Source organism: Rhamphochromis sp. 'chilingali', assembly GCF_963969265.1.
Source record: "Rhamphochromis sp. 'chilingali' genome assembly, chromosome: 8".
Classification (NCBI taxonomy): Eukaryota; Metazoa; Chordata; class Actinopteri; order Cichliformes; family Cichlidae; genus Rhamphochromis; species Rhamphochromis sp. 'chilingali'.
The window spans coordinates 18,847,542-18,866,196 of record NC_137935.1 but is presented as its reverse complement, the minus strand read 5'-3'; the positions used below and the strand labels follow the sequence as shown (position 1 = coordinate 18,866,196).

Sequence of the window (18,655 nt, the reverse complement as noted above, 5' to 3'; positions counted from 1 at the left end):
CTTTGTAAGGAAGAAGTTCACTTCAAGGTGAAGTGGAGAAGGCGGGGTGGATGTTGTAAAAGATAATTGTGGTGTCTGAGGAGAAAGAAAGAAATGGCGCACCTTTGCAAAGTGTTTTCTACAGAAGTGATGATAGTTTTAAAAAAACAAAAAAAGGGTAAGGCTCAGGTTGAAATAATAGTGCTGAATATCATTTGCCCTGAGACGCTCACTGTGCTACAAGTAAAATACATAAAAAAGTTTGACAAAAAAAAATACTGATAATACTGGACTGTAAGTGAAAGCATCCAGCTTGAATGATAATATAAAGTAAGTTAATGCTAATGAGATATGCTTAAAAAGGTTGAAGGTTATGGCTATTACATGTCATTTAATATCTTACTTCTATCCATTTCATTCTCATTATGAGGATTTTGGCTCATGGTGATGGGGAAAACTGTAACTAATAACCAAAGAAAATAGAGAGAGATAACAATATCCCCCCATCCATCTATCAGTTATCTTCCACTTATCTGATGTCAGGTTGCACTGCAGAGGATATTGCAGACAACCTCCTCCCCAGCCACATTTTCAAGCTTTTGCTGGGGAATCTCATTGCATTCCCAGGCCAGATGAGAAATATCAATTCTAGCGAGTTCTGGGTCCAGGGTCTCTAACCTGTTGGGCGTATCCGGCGCACTTCCAAACTAAATTTTGTAGGAATTTAAACTAAATTCCTGCCCTTGCTTGTCATTACCAGAAATACTAGTCAGTTAAATATATTATTTTAGTTTATTATCGTATTAGTGTACAGTGACAGTAATCAGTTCAAAGATGTTACCATGCCACCGACCACTTCCCAACACTGCAGCCCTGACAGGCAGTGGCAACTTGCCCGTTTCACTCTCTCTGTGAATAAGACTGAAGAAGCTTCTTGGATGAGAGGTGAAACATCTTCAAGCAACTTAAAGAAGTTCAGACACTTTTCTTTCCAAGCTCCTTAGACTCAGTGAGAGATGGTTAGGTGATGTCCTTATCAAAACAGATTTTGACCCACCATGCAATACAATCTCAGTGGCAACAGCTTTTCTTTTCAGTATGACAATGATCCAAAAGACACTGCACATGCAGTAAAAGCACACCTGGATAGGAAAACACAATGGAACACTATCAGCCCTGGATTGGTCTCCCCAGAGTCCAGGCGTCAACATTACTAAAGCAGTGTGGGATCATCTTGACAGAGAACAGAACAAAAGGCAGCCAACATCCAAAGAAGAGCTGTGAATGTCCTTCAAGAATCCTGGAGGACTATTGCTGAAGACCGCTTAAACAAATGAAAAGGTAGTTGCCTAAGAGAATTCAGTTGAAGGTGGACAAACCCCATAAACTGTTTTTGCTTTTTATAATGTTTTTCAGTTTCTATTTGCATGTCTTGATAAATTGCTGCTATTTTCCATTTTCCTAACAAAATACAAAGAAATGAAAAGATTCAAGAGTCTCAAGAGTATGTTCTAATCTTTGGATTAGTCACCCAGTTTATTTTATTTTCTCTTGTTTAAATTACTAGCAAATGAGTTCCTAGAAGCATCCAAAGCATTAACATATGCGATATGGTAAGTTAAACTTTAAATTTCCAATAGCTTCATGGACAAAAATAAAAGCACATGCCTTTTTTTTAAGGAATAAGTACATTCAAAAAATGCTTTAGGCTCTCACCTTTCATTAATTTTTTTCGGTGTACCAATTTTTTTAGTCGTTTTACAGCAACTATAAAAAGCTGCAGTGTTTGAATTCTACACTGAGACTGCTTGTTAATATTAATTGGTTGCTACCAATCCAAGATTTTACTGAACTGTGCAGAACCCTTAAGTCTCGTAATGAGTAACTTGCTGGTGAGATTATGTATCATATCACTTTGCCTGCTTTACATGTAAAAGTTTAAATGTTAAAAGATGTTGTGAAAGCAAATCTCATGCAATCTGCTCAAAACAGAAACAGCACAGGACCAGAGGAACCCGACAGTCTACAGTGTTTGGGGCCAGGTAGCTGGCTCGGGATTGGCAAGAGCAATCTTACAGACGACAGCTGCTTTCACAAAGTTGAAAGGCTCTTTACAGTGTTGTTTGTTCAGAAGAACACACAAAATATCCTAAATACATTCAAAGGTGTATTTCAATATTCTGTTAGATATTTTAATACAAGTACTCAGCACTCAGCAGGTATTATTTGGTGAAAAGGTTCAAGGTTCAAGGTTCTTTATTTGTCACATGCATAGTTATACAAGTATAACACACAGTGAAATGTAGTTATACTTGTATAACTACGTCCTGCGTGCAGTGAATTTGACGCGTTTTTTGACCACTTATAATGACTCTCTTACCTGTCTGAAAGATATACTCTATTTTATTAACCAAACTGGTCACAGAGGGTGGAATTTAAAGTATATGAGCTATTTAAGGCAGCACAGAGAGCGTGGATGTTTTTGTTTATAAGCAAGCACCAACTATCAGGCCAGCAGTGGGAACAGTCTCATGTACTGTATCTAAGTAAGTAGAGTGGGAAAATAAATAAGATTAGACAGCACAGGGCATCTGCAGGGTACACACAGACTGGTGCCCTAGAGCACTGCTTACACATCCTAACGGGAGCATGTTTCCCTCCCTTCTACTTCTCATTGCTTCTCACTTAATCCTTCTTTACCCTCTCCCTGGGTTTTGGTTTTCCTTTGCCCTCTGCTGGTACCTTTTCTTTATAATTCAGCTGACTTCTGAGCTCAAGAAATAGAAAAACACAAAGAAAGAGGCGTAGTTTTTGGTGTTGTTTTTCACTGTACTTAGTTGCATAAATATGATCACAATGTGGGGATAGTATGCTTCCATCTCCAAGGTCAATAATAATTGAGGCCAGAACCAGTGTGTGAACCTCTCAAAAATATAAATAATCTAATCATTGCAGTGAGCAGACCCTATTAAAATTCCTAACAGTGTGTCCTTTGCAATGTCCTGATCACTAAAGATTTTCAAGGATGCCAAAATAAGAAACTTATTTGAAGGGCACAAAAAGCATCTGCAAAAAGATATGTCCTCTACACACCAGTTGTTGCAAGCAGGTGTTAAAAGTCTGTAGAGAAACCTGATGAAGAAACTAGATTCAGTAAAGACGCTAAAAAGAACACAAGCCTGAAAAAGAAAACATTGGCTGACATGTCCGGTTTGCTACAGGTGACCTGGATGGATGTTTCACCATTTTGTCAGGGCAAGCAAGGCGAGCACTGCTTGCCAAAACTCCACCTTCTTTTTTCATTGATATTTTCATTTTCATTTTTCCTGCTGTATATATTGACGGTTCACCATGTCAACCACTGCTCAAGGCTTTTAATTCAGCCGTTTTGTTTTTTGATTTTTTTGTATTATTTATATATTTAATATGCTAAAAAGAAATATCATCAGGATGTGGGCCTGTGTTTTTAAACTCATGCACAACTGTTTTTTCATAGATATGTGGTTCTCAATGGACAGCAACTACAATATGTGATTTGTAGAATATGATACTGGACACTGAACAGATATTATAATATTATATTAAATATATAAAGTATTTAAAATTAATTCAACCAAAAGATATGTATTAATAATGGGGAACATTTTTCTGCAGAATAACATATGTACTAAATGTTTTCATGGTGTTTCATTGCCTTTTATCCTAATGAAATAGTTTGAAAAATTCATCAACCGCTTATCATTGTCAGCTAATAGGAAATAATAGGAAAACATTTATGTAAGATTAGATTGCAGAAAGGTGAAAACCTCCATGAACAGTGTAGACAGTCAGCATAAATAGTATGTTTTAATCTGATCTAATTTATCTTGAATTGCTAAATATTAGAGAAAAACGTTTTTGTTTGTGATTGTGGATGGGAGGGTGGTTAGTCTCTGCTTGGCTATCTGCAAAAGTAACTGCATGCCACTTGGTTTCATGTTGTATTATTTTAAGGAAGGCAACTTCACAGCAACACTTGAACATAGAATAGATTCACATTTTCACATTCCCGTTAAATATTCTGTTCATCAAAACAATGTTAAAGTAAAATATTGAATTATAGATCACACACTTAAAGTTATTTTAAATTTAAAAGTAATTTTTCCTGTAAGTAATGTTACATAAAATCAGCAAACATGCAGAAAAGAAAACAACAGTAGAAACAGTAGCAGTTTTCACACAAAACCTCCATTTGAAAGTAACACCGAACCAGATATGCAGCTTTGCCTTTGGCCGTAAGCAAGGGGGTAACACTGACTGATGACAGTCATAACCCAGCAACAAAGAAAAAACAAAAACAACCTACCAAAACAATTAAAGGACAGGACAATAATTGTTGGCTTTAAATTAGCTGAAGAGATAAAGCGAGTTAGATCCAAATGGGGATTTGAAGTAGATTTCTGTCAGCAGAAGTGGCAGCTTGAAAGGTTGTAGAACCAATTAGTGTGTGAGTGAGGAAGAAAGAGGAAGTGAAAATGGAGCTTAGAAAGTGGAGGATGACATAAACATTAATCTAGACAGGTATGTGGGAGTAAAAACACTGCTGAGGGTATTGTAAAATAGGATGCGCTTTGCAGTGGATGTGTTTATTTTGTGACTATGACAAATCTGAAGGCAAGATAATATTTTAGCAATATTGTAGTCAACCGAAGATGAATGCAAAGCACACATCAGAGTATCCCAGAACCATTTGGGGTTCAGTCATATTTCCTACAGCATGATTTTTTGGCAAGCTGCAGTTTTGCTTATAGCACAAACTCTCTAAATCAGTTTAATAGATAATTATAATAATAATAATGGATTGGATTTATATAGCGCTTTTCAAGGCACCCAAAGCGCTTTACAATTCCACTATTCATTCACACACTGGTGGAGGCAGCTACAGTTGTAGCCACAGCTGCCCTGGGGCAGACTGACAGAAGCGAGGCTGCCATATCGCGCCATCGGCCCCTCTGGCCAACACCAGTAGGGTCAAATGTCTTGCCCAAGGATACAACGACCAGGACAGAGAGCCCGGGAATCAAACCGGCGACCTTCTGGTTATAGATGCGCTTCCCAACCCCCTGAGCCACGGTCACCCGAAGATAAAGAAATGTTTCATAAACTGTAACACATCAAGTGTTACAACTGGACTTGAATGACAGAGAAATATAAAGTTGCTTGCACATGATAATGAATTGTGGCTTGTTTGTGATTGCGTCTATATTACAGCTTTGTGGAAATTGAACCATACCCCTGTACTGATGACACTTCATTGCCTCCAAATACAATATTCACTTACCTTTAAAATAGTGTAATAATAAGTCTTTTGTGTGTTTTCCTAGTTTATTATTTATTTATTTGTTTATTTTATTGAGGTGCATGATATATAACATTAACAGGTTAGTAGAATTGTACTATCAGACAGGATTGTGTAAAGGCACACATATCATTATATGTGTGCCTTTACACATGGACACATGGAAATTTATGCAGCATTAAAAGCACCCAAAAGTACAGGTCAGATTTTAGACTTTGGAACTACCGATGAATCCAGTGAGATTTGGAGCTCCTTTGTGGAGACAGGAGAACCTTACAGAAGTACAACCTTCAGTGCATCACTTCAACCATCAGGCCTTTTTGTTAGAGTTGGCAGAAAACCCATTCTTCACTAAAAGGCACATAACAGCCCCCAGGGAGTTAGCTAAAAGACATCTGAACAGCTCTCAGACCATGAAAAGCCAAAGCCGCAGGTTTGATGAAACAAAGGTGGCCTTTGGTCACAGTTCCCAAGGGCATGTGTAGAGGACAATCAGGCACCAAGAATCACCTCATAGGATTTCCCCCCCCCCCCCCCCCCCCCACAATTGCTTTGTCTCATTCTGAAAGCTTTTTAAGTACAACTGTCAGAGCTGTATCATGGGACAAAACAAGTCTATTGTGTGTCTGCAAGCAGTAGTCGATCTAGTTATTGTTTCACCGAACTGAAAAATGCCTCTAATTGTTTTTCAGTGCTTTAACAAAAATAAGCTTTGTTCTTCTTGCTGATACTGATTGCTTATTGTACAGTATACGGGTGAGTTTTGTCCAGCTGAATGACATTCAGTATCACACTGGTATTTTTAGATTCTCATTTTAAACTGGGAGACAATTCATGAGAAAATTCCATGCTCTACAGTATATTAATTACAGATAGGCATGAACAATAGTATTTGAATCCTAGCTCCAAGATTAATGTTATCATCTTATTAATGAGCCACTGGCTGGCCCATTAATAAATGACAACTAATGTGGCTGCAGGATAATCGCTAATAGTTAAACAGCTAACATTAACATTTGCACCGGTCTGGCTAATAACTGTTTAATACTTTAATCTTGTTGAAACATGAGCTCCACTGACCTCCTCAAAGTGTCCTTCAGTGTTGTGAATGGTGACTACTTCAGCTGCTAGTGAGGGGAGGGGCTTTGTGCGTCCTGTCCGCAGATGCTGTGTGAAATTGTGTCAACTGGAAGAGGTGAAGATGGCACTGTTGGTGTGTTACTGCTGCAAATAAGTAAGCCAAGAAAATAAGCCAAGTTTTTTTATTTACTTATTTATTTATTTTTGCACTGATTAGTATCTGAGTGTTGGCTTCTTTTTTTGACAACCATGATTTACAGTGAAAATCATGGTTGTCAGAATCAGTCATCCATATGTAACACGTGCACTTCTTCAGCAAAAATCAACAGATTGCACCTCCAAATAGCTTAAAATTCCACAATTTGTCATATTTTTGATGGACATCTGTTTCTCTTATTAATAATGCATATATGATGTCTTCCCTCACAGTGGACCAGGGAAGAAGTCTCCTTCCATGGTGCAACCATGCCCTAAAATAACTTTTCAGTGTCCTCACGGCTAGCATTCATGGTGTATAACAAATGATGTTGTGGATGGTGGTTGCATACTTACCAACATCATGCTAAAAAGTGCTCCTCTCATATTTTATTCAGAACAGTGGAAGGAACTTGGTGGAAGTTAACATTATCCAACACAGTTACATAATTTTGTATTTAGTGTTACATAATTTTGTATTCCCACCCTAGTGGGAGACACTAGGGTCTCTTTAGGTCAGGTTGGGTGTTATAGGGATGTGTAGAAGTACCAGCCATAAACATGGCAGAATACATTGGTCTGATATGTCAGTCAAAATGGTATCCATCAAAGCTCAGCTGAGAGGATGCAGTAATGTTTACATGCTGTATGTCTGTATGTCTGTCGCTAGCATGAGCCTGTTTCACTGGAAAATGGATGGATGCAGACCGAAGAGGTCAATCGATATAGTTCAATATATAGATAATAGTTCATGCTCACAACAAGGTTTGCAGATTTTTTTATATCCACTTTTACTTCTGTGTGAATGGTCCTGGTAACTTTTACACCGATAAACAGTTCTTAATGCCCTTAGTCACTTGTCAGATGCAGCACTTATTCCACTTCAGCCGTCAGGGCCTCTACTCCAAACACTACCAAGACGATGTTGTGTGATCTGGTAGGAAGGCTTCTGTCCCCCTTGTAGCCTGAAAGATTGTCGCATTTGAGGGTTTATCATAGATCACCATGTCCTTCTCACATCATGTCAGCAGGCTACAATCTAAAGATTAACCTAATGATGTAGTATTCCCAAACAGATTATTCTCCACCTTAGCTTTGATGGATAAACAGACCATTCTTGTGTTAGACTAACGCCGGTCAGCACACAGCGGTGAACTATGGAGATAGATATTCTTACTTTTCATACTCTGTATTTCTCTGGTAAGTGGTTAACCTCATGAACCTGTTGTAATATGCATTAGTTCGTGCTCTTCATACCTTTACCGTGTCACTGAGATCACTGCTCTTCTTTCTCTTTAAATTTTAAAAAACTGTTAACTGAACAAAGTCATCCTCAACTAAAATAATAGGGATCACTCCATATATTGCCACTTTTGCAGCTGTTTCCCAACCTGCCAGTACCCCCCTAACTTTTTCTGCTAATGTTTCTGCATTTTGTTCTTTTGGTGTGTTTTTTTTTTCCTATTTATCTGCTTCTCTGATGTCTTTCTGTTGTTTATCTTGATGATGTTGCCTCTTAATTACATGTGTTATGTTTATATAATGTCCATATGCTTGTATGTGTGTTCTTATGGTACATAACTAGTGGTTAGTTAAAATGGTTTCAAATTTGTGCAGGTGCCCTTTTAGCTGTTGATATTTCTGCCATCAAATGTTCTTAACATCTTGTCAGGTTTTTTTTAAAACAAAGGTAAATAAATATAATAGTTAAAAAACACAAAAGAAACCAAAAAATTGGTTTCAATTCTACCAAGAAAATCGATGTGTTAGACTTGTTAGATAAATCCACACGAAGTTGGATGCTCTAACTGCAGCCAAAGATGGCTAAGTACCTACTAAGGAATGCACTTAGCAAAACACTTCGAAGGTCTGTTTTTGCTTTGAACTGGAGTACAGTGTCTGAGGAAAGATATTAATTTTACATTTCCATTACAAGATAAACCTGTATCAAAATCTTGAAAACTTAACCTCAGATGTCATCCTGTAGCTTTTTATTTCTCAGTCGGCAAACCCTAAATGTATACAACATTAATAAAGTATTTCTTTCCTTTTGCATATTTTGCAGGGCCCATTCTTGGCCTTTGTCACTCACAGCTAATGGATGTCTTTACCCAGTATGCCTACAATGACAGTTTCTATGACAATGGAACATGGAGCTTCAACGATACAGACCAAGAGCAGAAGCACCCCTACAACTACTACGCCATGCTGCTTACTCTGCTCATCTTCGTCATCGTCTTCGGCAACGTGCTGGTGTGTATGGCTGTGTCCAGGGAAAAGGCTCTGCAGACCACCACAAACTACCTGATCGTCAGCCTGGCTGTCGCTGACCTTCTGGTGGCCACACTTGTTATGCCCTGGGTTGTCTACTTAGAGGTAGGATTGTAGAAATTCACGCACACACACTCTCTTTGCCCATATTCGAAGAGACATATAGCCTGACATGACCTATGCAGCAGACATGCTCTTTTATTTCTTTTTCTTAAACCTTTTTTTCCCCTCTGTGTCTCGGGTTTTCAGAAAGCAGAAAATTGCCATCTTAAAAAGCAGTATTTAGTTTTCTTTTTAAATCATTCTTTTTAGAAAGGGGTTAAAAAACTGGAAAGGGCAGGACTTTAAGTGAAATTGCATGCCAGTAAAATAATCTTGGTGAAAAGGATTTGAGCCAAACAGTCACCCACAGTTAACTACAGGTCACAGGCTCAAGGTGATACAAAGGTGAAGACTAATGTGTTCACATCAGTCCTGCAGTGGATAAAGGCCTGTAATGTAGTCCCACTATGTGACAACAGCAAAATGTCAGAGCAGTCTATTTGAACAAGAGCTGGATGTTAGGCTATAATTCACCCAAATACTGGGCTACATCCTTTCTCATTCAGAGAACTGCTGCATTTGTTTTTTAAATGAATTATGGTACATCATTTAAATATGACACATCGGAATCACATTTTTAAAGAGAAGGCAGACTTCGATGTTTCATAATAGCATGCACATCCTGCCAAGTGAGTGGGATGTGGTCGGTCTTTTTGAAAAATCTTTGCCCATCTCTGGAAGCTACCTCCTTCATCCTGCGGTTATTTCTGACCATTAGGCTTCAGGTCACGCTGTCTGATGTAGGAAAAAAAAGCAATCTAAGACTGCGGGGACTTTAATCCCCCCATGTTTCTCAGAAACTCTTGATGATTATCACTTTAACCAGATTATAGTGCATTTAAAGAATTTCATAGCCCAACTCTGTCCGTATGATCTGGGCATATTTTTTCAAATAAACAAAAGAATATTTTTGTGGTCATTGCCAAAAACAATCAGATTCAAGCTCGTTCATGCATAAAGTATCCAACCTGCACATTCTGTTTGTTTTTATCCAAATTATTTACTTGTTGTCTCTGTTGATTTGGCCAGCTGGATACACGCAGAGGGAGCCTACATCAAAGCGGATCGCATAAGTGGGAGATGAATTGTAATCAGCAACGTATCAAAGCCCACAAATTACAGCATAAAACTTTATCAATAAAAGATAGCATTTGATATCAGAAAAGTAAGTCTTTGATGGTGTAAAGAGATTTAACTGAACAAGTGTGCGTTACTAAGTGTAACACATTTGAAGTACGGCGAACACTAAAACTACTCCGGATCTTTCATCAAATATAAGTCACAGCATGCTTTTGGACAAAAATCTGACTGTTTGCTGTTCCTTTATAGGATCTGTTGTGTGCAAACATAACATCAGATTACAAAACACTCACCGAGTAGTTGGCTGCTCTTGTTTCTCCTGATGCCCCACACTTAGTTCTGGCTCTACACATCATAAATGTAGTTTTGCAAAATTATTCATGTAAATCTATAGGAATCAAAGTCTAGCTCGATAGGATTATTATTTTACTTAGCTAAATGTTTGGCGTCTGTGTTTTCCATTCAATCTACATCTCTTACAGTTAAATGGGGGGGGGGGGGGGGGGGGGGGAAGACCCACATGAGCAGTTTGGTGCATTAAGAAACAGATTTCTTCAATTTTATAGCCATTTAATCCAAACAGGCTAATAACAGCAATTTGGAGAGTGAAGTCCTCCTTAGAATAATATGCTGGGAAGCAAGTGCTGGCTGTTTGTCAAAGTCAAAAGGGATTACTTCCCAGCTTGTGTTTAGAGTGGGATGCTCATCTGATTCTGGTGTGTCCCTCCAAGGCTGTCAGGCCTCCTACTAATGTGAGATGGGATAAAGTGAGACGCTAGTAGTTGGTCCGCTAGAAATCCTTGAAAATAGGAAATTATTTGGAACTGCTGCACAGTTCACATCATTTTGAGGTAAACACCAGACAGTTTCATAATCTCTGGATTAGCGTGTTGAGTGAAGATGGCCTTATATGTTCAGAGCTCACAACGGAGGAATTTAGGCAGAGATTTGTCAATTATTCAACTCATGTTCTTCATAACATCTTTCTTCCATCACGGACACCATCTGAAATTAGGCTTCGTTTCAGATGATTAAAACAAACAAACTTCATGACAATACTTACAATATTGTTTTTGTTTTATTCTGTTTTTTGCTGAACTCGGAGAGGCCTTTCTTCAAGCCTCATCTTTCCTTTTTGTTCCTATTTTTCTGTATTCATGTGTAGGCACTGAATTTTTTTAGAATGCCACTGACTCAGGTCATCATGTAACTCGCGTATTAACTCGTGTTAAGAATGTAACAGCATGAACTACAGTGGGAACATAGTCACAGAGTGTGGGCAGGTTATTCAACTTGCCCTTTATTATTAAATACTAAATTTGCATTAATTAGTGCAGGTTTTGCTTTCTGCCTAGTGTGACTGATTTAGAAAGCGTACGGAGGGAACATTTTGCATAACTAGAAGTTGAGAGTTAGTTTAAAGTAAGGGTGAATAAAACATGTATATAGTAGAATATTTGCTTTCAAGGTGTTGCCTCATGTCTTTATAGCATCCACACAGCAGGCAGATGTTTGAAAACTACTGCAAACCAAATGGCTCATAAATGTAATCAGTGGAAAATATTCATCATGCCAACAACTAAACCTGTTAGTCTATTACCTTGGAGTGCATAATTGGCGATCAGCTACAGTGACCTGGTCAGAGCCATGAATTTAATGAAGGCTATGAACAGTGTTGCACAAAAACTGCAGGAATAAACACCCGCCTTACCTGCGGAGGCAGCTAATGCTGTAATTTAAATCCTGTTTAAGGCTTTGTAAAGAATATGCTGTCAGGCATTGTGGCTGATATGTGTACAGAATTTCAATTTGGAAACCAGAGAAAGTTTGTAGAGTAGAGTGATGGCTCCTGTTGTATAGGGGTGGGCGATAGAAACGATATAAATTTGGCCAACGATAGAGATTTTGACTATATCGCTCTATCGCGATAGCGCATGTTGATGATGTCATCAAGCTGCGCCTGTTTTGGTCAAAAGCATCGCAGCGGCTAAAACCATTATCATCTGCAAATTATGGCGGGCGACAGTCATAGCAAAGAGATGAAGCACTTTTGAAATATGGGGAAAGCCAAAAACTGCGCTTCCTCCACTTCCGTAACATTGATACATTAATGTTGAATTCTCTCGCAGCTGTTCTATTCCCATGTTGTTGCAGTATATTAATAACTAACCTCGTATTGTGGATGAATAATCTCAGTTGTTCTCCTGACTGAAGTACAGCATCCTGCTATGCGATTGCATTTGTCCCTAACCACCAGAATCCTGCACGTTAACTTTTATCGAGTGGAAAAAAGTTGGCATCCATCCTCCAGCTTCACTGTGCTAATGTTATGCTAACATAGCTGTGTCGCTAGCAATCACGTAGCACAACATTATATACCAGGTAGTCCAACTTCAGTAACCCTACAAACTAGGGGTGGGTTTTTATAATCGATTTATTGATTAAAATCGATTCTGGCTTGGATAATGTAAAATCGATTCATTAAAATCCTGAATCGATTTTTTAATATAAATTTATTTTGCCCGAAATGCCAGAATCTCAGGTGAAATCTCACAAAATTTCAACAGCCACCAAACAGCTAAGACAGTAAATGAGAGCAGGAACACGGATTCTGCACAAAGACTTAAACACGCAGCGCAACCCGCGGATCAGAATCAGTTAGATGTTGCCTTTCTCACAGTCGGGGCTGAAAGCCGACAGCTCGCTGATTCTGATCTGTCGGCGGGTCTGCGCTTTGTGTTTTTCCGGCCTTTTATGTGCTGATTCTAAAGCTGTTAGTTTGATGTCTCTCTAAACAATATTGACCGAACCAGCAGCAAAAGAAGATCCAAACTATGCTTCACATAAACATCGTCATGAATTCAGTGTACTTTTACTGTTATGCTTCGACCACGATGCACAGCTGCCCCCCCCCCCCTCTGTACTTCAAGAACAGTTTCCCGTCTAAAAATCTGTTTTCTTCATTATTCGATACTTCCGACGCTTTTTTTTTTTTCGTTTTATATACTTCCAAAAAGAAAACCTAATTTCTGCCGTTCAATACTGAACAAACATAAACTAAAATTATGCAAAATGCAAAACGTTTAGTCGTGTCTCTAATAAAACCGCTGTAACTTCAGAGGTAATGTTCATGTGTTGATTAATGGTTTTCTTTCATTTTTGATGTACTGCAGAATATTTTTATAAAATCCCAGGCCAGGAAAATCACCTTCATGTTTTTCTGTGTTTTATCCTCAGCTACTTTGACACAAAGGCATCTGCTGTGATGCTCACACCTTTGATAAAGTCTTGCGTGTGTCAGCTTCCTTTTTATAGATACAAAAATATGTAAATGTACTGATCTGAATTATAATATTTACGACTGTCAAAATTTCCCAGATTCAAATCGAATTGAATCGAATCGAATTAAATCGAATCGTGGATCGAATCGATTCGGGACCTTGTGAATCGGAATTGAATCGATTCTAGAAATCAGTGACGATACCCAGCCCTACTACAAATGCCACTGCTGTTTAGTTTTCTGTCTTCATTTATGTCGGAACTGGTAGCAGAGCTGTACGTTTTAATTAGTTTAAAAAATCTCTCAGTCAGAACATGGTATGAAATGTTTAGGTGTAAACTAGCGAGCTAACTTCCTGTTAACTTCTAACTCCATTAAATTTAACAAATTCTGTTTTCATGGACGCATGGATGTTAAACTTAATTGTTACACCCGATAAAGCAGCAATGCTGATGATTTAATTAAAGATGAAAGAATTTAGACCGTTTTTAACTCTTAGTGTTTGTTTTACTTTGGGACCTGAAGTTGACGGAGTTTTGGACCCATATTACTCCGCAAAGCTCCTCACTAGGCAGCCGTAATGCTCTGACAATCCATCAAGCAGTGCGGCTTACCAAAGCTGTACTAAAACATTTTTTAACAGATTTCTGCACGCAGAAATCGGTTCGAGGTCAGTAAGCACAACCAGAATTCATACATAAGGAACACTCTCAATTTTTGAGAAAATTAAAGGATTTTTAGTGTGGAAAATATGTTATACAGAAGAAAAGAATATATTGTGATATATATCGTTACCGCACATGCTTCAAATTATATCGCGATATGAATTTTAGGCCATATCGCCCAGCCCTACTGTTGTATTTACTTCTTTTGACATTTTCAGGGAAAAATCTCATCTGACTGATGAGTGACATAACCCTATTTTTGTAGTAAAGCTCTACATGTGTACATTACAGCAGCGGTCCCCAACCTTTTTTGCGCCACGGACAGGTTTATGCCCGATAATATTTTCACGGACCGGCCTTTAAGGTGTCACAGATAAATACAACAAAATAAAACTAGTACCGGTACCGAAAAAAAAGAAGATTTATTCATAACACACGTGAAAAGACCCAGGAAAACCGAGTTAACGATAAAAACAATAACAAAATAACGCTGAAAACCGATAAAAACCTTGAAAACCACACATTTCACACCTGAGCCTTAGCTCTCGCGGCCCGGTACCAAACGACTCACGGACCGGTACCGGTCCGAGGCCCGGGGGTTGAGGACCGCTGCATTACAGAGTCAAATTTCCATTTTTACCAATATGATTATTTATTCATGTATGTATTTATTGGTTATTTGCCTATTTACGTACACTATATTGCCAAAAGTTTTCCCTTGCCTGCCTTCACTTCACATGTGAACTAGAATAACATCCTATTCTTATTCTTCATCGTTTAAATGACATCTACCCATCCTCTGCAGACAACAGTGTCAACTCTCCTGCGAAGGCTTTCCACAAGGAATTTTTTTTTACTATTCTTCTAGAAGCATATTTGTGAGGTCAGACTGTTGTTGGACGAGAAGGCCTTGCTCACAGTGTCTGCTCTAATTTATCCCAAAGGTGTTATATCAGGTTGAGGTCAGGACTGTGTAGGCCAGTCAAGTTCTTCCACACCAAACTCGCTCATCCATGTCTTTATGGTCCTTTCCTTTCTTTGTGCACTGGTGCGCAGTCATGTTGGAAAATCAAGGGGCCACCCCCAAAACGTTTCCACAAAGTTAGGAACATGTGCAAAATGTCTTGGTATGCTGAAGATTAAAGTGTTCCTTTCACTAGAACTAAGGGGCCGAGCACAACTCCTGAAAACCAACCCCACACCACACCAACAAACTTTTACTTGGCACAATGCTGTGAGATAGGTACCATTCTCCTGACAACTTCCAAACCCAGACTCCTCCATCAGATTGCCAGACGGGGAAGCATGATTCATCGCTCAAGATAACATGTCTCCATTCCTCTAGAGTCCAGTTTTAACCCAACTGCATCAGACGCTGCATCGCATTTCATAATGTGGATACAGCTGTTCTGATGAGCCCCTTGAGGAGACTGTTGTTGTGATTTAGTTCTATATAAATAAATTGAATTGAGGTAATCTGAAAGCCACATAAAATTTGGAGATCTGTAGCTACTGATTCTGTAGAAATTTGATGATCTCTGCACACTATGCACCTCAGCATCTACTGACCCCGCTCTGTGATTTTGGCTGGCCTACCACTTCATGGCTGAGTTGCTGTTGTTGTTGTCATAATACCAATAAGAGTTGACTTATATTTAGTTGTGAGGAAATTTCTAAACTGGACTTGCTGCACATCCTATCACATTACTATGTTGGAATTTACTGAGCTGCTATGGGCGAAACATTCATTCGAAAATGTTTGTAGACGCTGTCTGCATGCCTAGGTGCTTGATGTAATACACCAGTGATCATTAAAGTGATCCAAAAAACACCTGAATTCAATTATTTGGATGGGCATGAGAATCTTTTTGGAAATTTTCTGATTTACTTTAATGTATCACATTCATCAGCCACTTTTTAAGGTACAGAAGTTCAGCTGCTTGTAATGGGAAATAATCTAATCAGCCATCACATGGGAGCAACTCAATGCATTCAGGGAAGTAGACATGGTCAATACAACCTGCTTTATGTCAAACTGAGCATCAGAATGGGAAAGAAAGCAATTTAAATGATTTGAATGTGGCATGTTTGTTGTTAAAAGTCGAAGCATATCAGAAACTTAAAATACTGGGATTTTTCCACTTGACCATGTGTAGGATTTGCAAAGATCCTAAAAGACAAAGTCAGTTCTATATTTAAAAATCTGCTTAATACCAGAGGTCAGAGGAGAATTGCCAGCCTGCTCCCAGTTTAAGGCAATGGTGTCTCAAATAGACACTCATTACAATCATAGTATGCAGAAGAGCATCTCTGAATGCATAACACATTGAACCTTGAAGCAGATGGGCTACAGAAGCAGAAGAGCACACCAGGTGCCACTCTTGTCTAAAATTATTACCATTCATCAAAGTTGGAAAAATATTGCCGCTGTGCTTGGAATCATTGTCCTGTTGCATGACAATATTTTGGCAAAGCTTTAACTCTCTGACTGATAGACTTAGATTTGGCTCTACAATGCTTTTATATACAGAGATGTTCATAGTCAACTCAATGACTGCAAAGTCCCTGGATCCTGTAACTGCAAAACAAGCCCAAATCACCGTCCATCACTGTGCTTGACACCTGGTATGAGGTGTTTGCGCTGCTGTGTTTATGCTGTGTTTACACCAAATGTGGTGGTGTGTATTAAAGCCAGATTTATAGCCAGATATCTCCACTTTGCTCTTTCCTGCCCAAAGGACATTATTCCAGAAGTCTTGTAGCTCAAAATCTGATCTTATGAATCTTACAATAAGAATCAAGCTGCTTTGCAAGGTAGACACCACAAGTCAAAACATGCACAAAAATTGTTAATTGTAGTAAAGGTGGGAAGAAAAACATTGATGTTCAAAGACATGTAGCACTTCTGTCAGTAAAACACAGATACTGATGCTCCACCCTGCTGAGCAAAAATAGCATTTTTAAAATAATACATTTTCCTTCTTTTTAGTTATAAAACATTAATAAAAGATAAGAATTAATAAAACAGCACATTATTTTGACTGTCAAAGGAATGACTCATTTAAATCCAAATCAGCTAATCCTTTCTCCAGTTGACAAATGAGAATTCATTTGACTAGTAAATGATGTATCTCATATAACATCCTTATTTCGAGTTACGTGTTGGCAAGATGGCGTCGTAGCGCTAGGGTTGCCAACTCCCTGAAAAATAAATAAGGGACACCTCGTGGCCAGGGCCGGGCAACCCAGTTGTCTTCACCCTTCCCAGTGTGGTAGCTCTTTTTTTGTGTGTGTGAAATTATTTTTTAACCATTTGACTTGAATTTGATTTAAGCAGATGCATATTCTGTGTGATATGACCATATGGGAAACAAATGATCATTTAGCCATTTATTTTTAGCTCAAAATGACAACATTAACACAGTAAAACAGGTCTCTTTCTTAAACAGAAGCCCGTCATGCTTAACTTTTGAGAATATAAGTAAATCTTTCTTTAAAAGAACTCTGTCCTGCTTAACTTAAAATTATATAAATTAATAGAAAGCAATAGAACGAAAAATATTCTTGTAACAGTGCACATATAGTGCATTTAGTACAATTGGCTTCAGTTGAGGTATTATTTCAGCTTTTCTAATGCTAATCAGCTGCTCCTGTTTGTAAACCCGCTTGTTCCCATGATTACGCACCTTAACTCATCATCATTATTCATCTATGTATTACTTTTATGTATTATTCATCTATTTGTTGTAATCATCCATCCTTGCAGTTGTTTATTACACAAAATAAATGATATTATCACACTTCTGGCCACATAGCGCTGATATTCACCGCACATGCCCATATTAACCTTAACCAGAGGGTTTAAACAACAAACCAGTGTTTACATACCATATCTGCTTCTGCCGTGGCCTGGTGGACAAAAAATTGGTTAAGGGTTCCCCGAGCTTTCACGCCCCTCATGTTCTTCTTGTGCCCACCACTAGAAGCATGCCTATGGAAAAAGTGCGCCGGCACACAGTGCAGTGCGCTTTATAGGTGTTATCGTGCACTTTCCCAGCCAGGTGTTTTCCTTTTCCCAGTCCTCCCTGTACTTTTGCAGCCTTTTTTTCTTTCTCTGAGGGGATCAAACATTGCTGGTCTAACGCTGGGCTTACACTGTGCGATTTTTGGCCCATTTTGAGCCGATTTTTGAGTCGTGCGACCGATTTGGTGATCGGCCCGATTTTGGCCTTCATCGTGCATCGTGTAGTATACGTGGGGTAACGAGAAGCGATTAACACCTCACGACCAGCTCCCGATCATCAATCGCTCGTGAGGGTGTCACCACAGCCGCTCACACTGCTCATGCGCAAACACGTAAACATCGGTGAAAAAGACGGCGCAGCACGGCTGTGCAGCGTGTGATCTGGACACAAGTGATGGAGGCACTTGTAGAACTTTGGAAAGCTCATCCGAGCCTTTTCGATGTGGCATCACAAAATTATCACGACCACAACAACCGTGAAAATAGTTGGATTTACACTGCTGCTCAATCACAGCTGCCTGATCATGTTTTTCATTAGCAATTTAGCAAAGTTGATGGTGGTGTGTCTGTGTGAGTGAAAGACAGAGAGAGCGAGCGACAGATTTTCTGTTATAACCTTCATGTTATGTTGGCACAGTGTG

General features: G+C 38.8%; 1 protein-coding gene across 1 annotated transcript in view; it reads left to right on the top strand.

Annotated features, from left to right (window-relative positions):
* The window catches only part of drd2a (dopamine receptor D2a), a 57,764-nt gene that overhangs the window by 18,836 nt on the left and 20,273 nt on the right, over positions 1-18,655 (top strand). The window contains exon 2 of the mRNA XM_080888257.1: positions 8,658-8,968. Coding sequence (XP_080744383.1) covers positions 8,690-8,968 — 279 coding nt within the window. The 5' untranslated portion in view covers positions 8,658-8,689. The remainder of the gene's footprint in view (positions 1-8,657; positions 8,969-18,655) is intronic.